This window comes from Phalaenopsis equestris, unplaced genomic scaffold (assembly GCF_001263595.1).
Source record: "Phalaenopsis equestris unplaced genomic scaffold, ASM126359v1 Scaffold000224, whole genome shotgun sequence".
Lineage (NCBI taxonomy): Eukaryota > Viridiplantae > Streptophyta > Magnoliopsida > Asparagales > Orchidaceae > Phalaenopsis > Phalaenopsis equestris.
Window position 1 is genome coordinate 4,107,685 of NW_018164666.1, and position 3,367 is coordinate 4,111,051.

General features: G+C 33.1%; 1 protein-coding gene across 1 annotated transcript; it reads right to left on the reverse strand.

Annotated features, from left to right (window-relative positions):
* Positions 1-1,950: 1,950 nt before the first annotated feature.
* LOC110023603 (pathogenesis-related protein PR-1-like) lies at positions 1,951-2,454 on the reverse strand. The gene has a single exon (XM_020723092.1). The coding sequence runs from the start codon at positions 2,452-2,454 to the stop codon at positions 1,951-1,953; it is 504 nt and encodes a 167-aa protein (XP_020578751.1).
* Between the last annotated feature and the right edge of the window lie 913 nt (positions 2,455-3,367).

The window sequence follows — 3,367 nt, forward strand, 5'->3', positions numbered from 1 at the left end:
ATATATATATATATATATATATTATATATTGCATTTAAGTGTTTAAATGTGCTCAAAATTAAGTGAAAGATTAATTGTAAGGGAAAAGTGCATACATAGCACCCAATTCTTATAGATTTACCTATCTCACATCTAAATTTTCATTTTTACACACAAAATTTTATCTATGGATGAAAAGATAGATTTGACTATTAAAAGATAATAATGAGTGCTACTTTTCATATAATATTTGTAATTGTGAAAGTTTAAGTATGAGAGATAATATGAAAGTTTTTAGAACATTTAGCTAATCAATTAGTATCATAAAATATTCATTTATGCATTAAGTATATTATTTCAACTTGTATAAACTATAATAAAAAAAATTTAAGCATCATTGAACCTTTCATGTTAAAATTCAGCTTAGGAGGGAACTAGTACTTATTGCATCTTTCAACTATTTATATATATTTACTCCCAACAAGCAGAGTCTCACTAGCCATGCAAGAAAGTATGGTTAAGTCATATAGTAATACATCTTTAACCTTCTGAATGCATACCGCATCATCCATATGTATTCACATCCAATGCCCAAGTTTGAAATATGACCTTAAATTTCAAAACATGGTAAAGCAAACATGCTTTAAGCATACACCCAGAACAAAGGCTGCCCACAATGACACCTTCAAGCTTTATTACTAATAAATCCTACAACACTAAAGCTCATATTTCAAATTACAAAAACATCTTCAAAGCAAATACAATGTGGGCTCTGTAAATTCACAATCGCTCATCGTAATGACTCGTTGCATTTATTTTATTTTTGTTTTGAGAGAGAGAATAGGAGGGTCCAATTTTCAGAAGACTGATTAAATTATAGATAAAACAATACCGAGAGCTTTCAACCTCATTTTGTAAGGACTTTTTGATGTAGGGTTCGAGATTTCTCATGGTGCAAAGGGAGAAAATTTTAGGTTAAGATGAGTCATTAAAAATTAAAAATTGAATATATATATATATATAGTAGCAGCAGCAAACTTAAGATTTATTTTGTAGAATTCATCATTTGAAATTTAAAGCGGATGATGTGGGAATATATTACTTATTTAAAATGGGGATAGGGTTTTGAAGATTAATTTAAAGGTAGAAAAAAAAACTTTAAAAAGTCTCTAATGATGGCAATAAAGAGTATGCTTATGTTGTGTATATCTAATAATTTTATATGTCACTTTAAAATTTAACCCAAAATTGACTTTATAAGTTACACATCCCACAAAAAAACTTAAAATCTCTCATTACAAATTTCAAACTCAAACTTTTGAATCTCCTAAACGCTTATTCAAAATAATTTATTCAAAAATGTAATCTTGGTAACCTAAATTTGAAATTTTTACTTCTGTTCATGTCAAATTATCATGTTGGGTTAAATTTTAAACATTTGATGTAATTAGATTGGTGACAGTATTATTAAAAATTGATAAGGTCCTAAAAAGCTATTATTAAGTTTTTGAGATTAAATCTCATATGCATCATAATAAATCTCTTCATGCAAATCTTGAGATGAGAAAATATGAAAGGAAAACTCAGAGATGTAATGATAAATCTTCAAAAAAAATGAACTTATTTTTGGTTTTAGTCTTATCTATAACAAATAAAACCCAAAAAAAAAAGTGAAGAAGCTAAATAATTACAAGTTATATCTCTTTAGAATCAAATATTTTTCCATGAATTTATTAGTTAATCACAATATTTAAAAAATAATAATCATTCCTCCAAATATTACATAAAAGTCTTCTCAACCTCCTATCAAATCGAGCAAATATTGAGTGTATTGAGCGTACGTGCGGACCGTGATATTCTGGTGGTATTACACCCCAATTCCGCCCCAATACCACCAATACTATCACAATGTCACGCCAATACTACCGATCCGCACCTATCTCATCCGCGCACCATATTTTTCACATCAAATTAATAAGGTCTCTCCCCAATGTAATTCCCCGGCGGATCATACTCGCAAACCATGAACTGTCCTCGTCCACCTCCACAGTTAACGACGGCGCATCCCAGCCGGCGTGTAGCTCGCCATATAATCTGCGTATAATGCCCGCATTCTCGGCCGGCAGCACAAATATTAGGTTTAACAGAGTACCATCGTCCCTCGCCTCCCCATGCCGCCACCGCTTGATCTGGCCTCCAACCCGAACCTGATCCCCAAAATATATTCTCACCGTATGGCCCACCTGAATGAACCAATTTGCAGTCGGTTTGTCGTCGTAGTACATAGCTCTCCGCATACCGCGTTAGCAGCGGATCCCATGCGAGCGGCGGTAACTTGAGGGATGAGCGAATAGCGTTGTGAGGGGCTAAGAATTGAGTGGGAAGGCTGAAGGTGGTGGTGTTATTGCCCGTGACGGTGACGGTGACGGTGACGGTGACGGTGACGAGGAAGAACATGGCGATGAGTTGAGCCATGGTGTGTGGGAAGTTTTTTGGTTTTGAAGAATGGAATTTTGGTGGGGTTTGTATATAAATATGAATTGTTCATGTTTATATGTGTCTTTGTGTTGGTGTTTTGATGGGAGCCATGTTCGATGATGAGAACCACCTTAGACTTGGTGAGGGTATTTTGTTTGTTTAATGATGTGCTGATGATTAGCTGACAAATAAAATGTTTACAAATAGTTTTCTTTTTTTGGTTTGCGAGAGGACTGTTTTGAGATTATAATTATGTTTGGTATGAAAATGGGAAGGTAGCGGGTTTGATTCATGAAAAGTAGTTTGCATCTCATTTGGGGTTATTTATTATCATTTTTAATTTATTGTCATTAATTCCCCCAAATTCTTATTATTGATAAACTTACATCGGATAGAATAAATCGACTGGATGTGAAATATTACTATTTTTATGTGCTCGTATGTAAATGCCCCATGTAAAAACGGGCGAGGCTCAGTGGGCCTGTGGCCCTGTGCATATCAAATCTAATCCATCGGCCCTACGTTAGCACTGGCATAGCAGGAGTTTTTTTAAGAAGAAATAAAATAAAATTTTAAGATGATATTAGAATATTTATTGATAAATGATTTTTTAAAATTATATAATACATTAGAAATGATACCTTCAATTTAAATATTTAATAATAATTTAATATTAGTTATATCTTTAATTTAACAATCATAATATAATGGTTTTAAAAATTTTAAGAAGAGTTATGTTTTAAATTTAAAAACTTGCTACTCTTTAATTGTTAATTTGGCCACCCCTTTTCCTAAAATTATATATATATATGTAAAAAAAAAAAAAAGTCCTTCCGAAGCGGGCGACGGGATTTCGATTCCGGCGGCCGACAGCTTCTTACGGGCGCCCCCCAAACGAAACTCCCCCCAC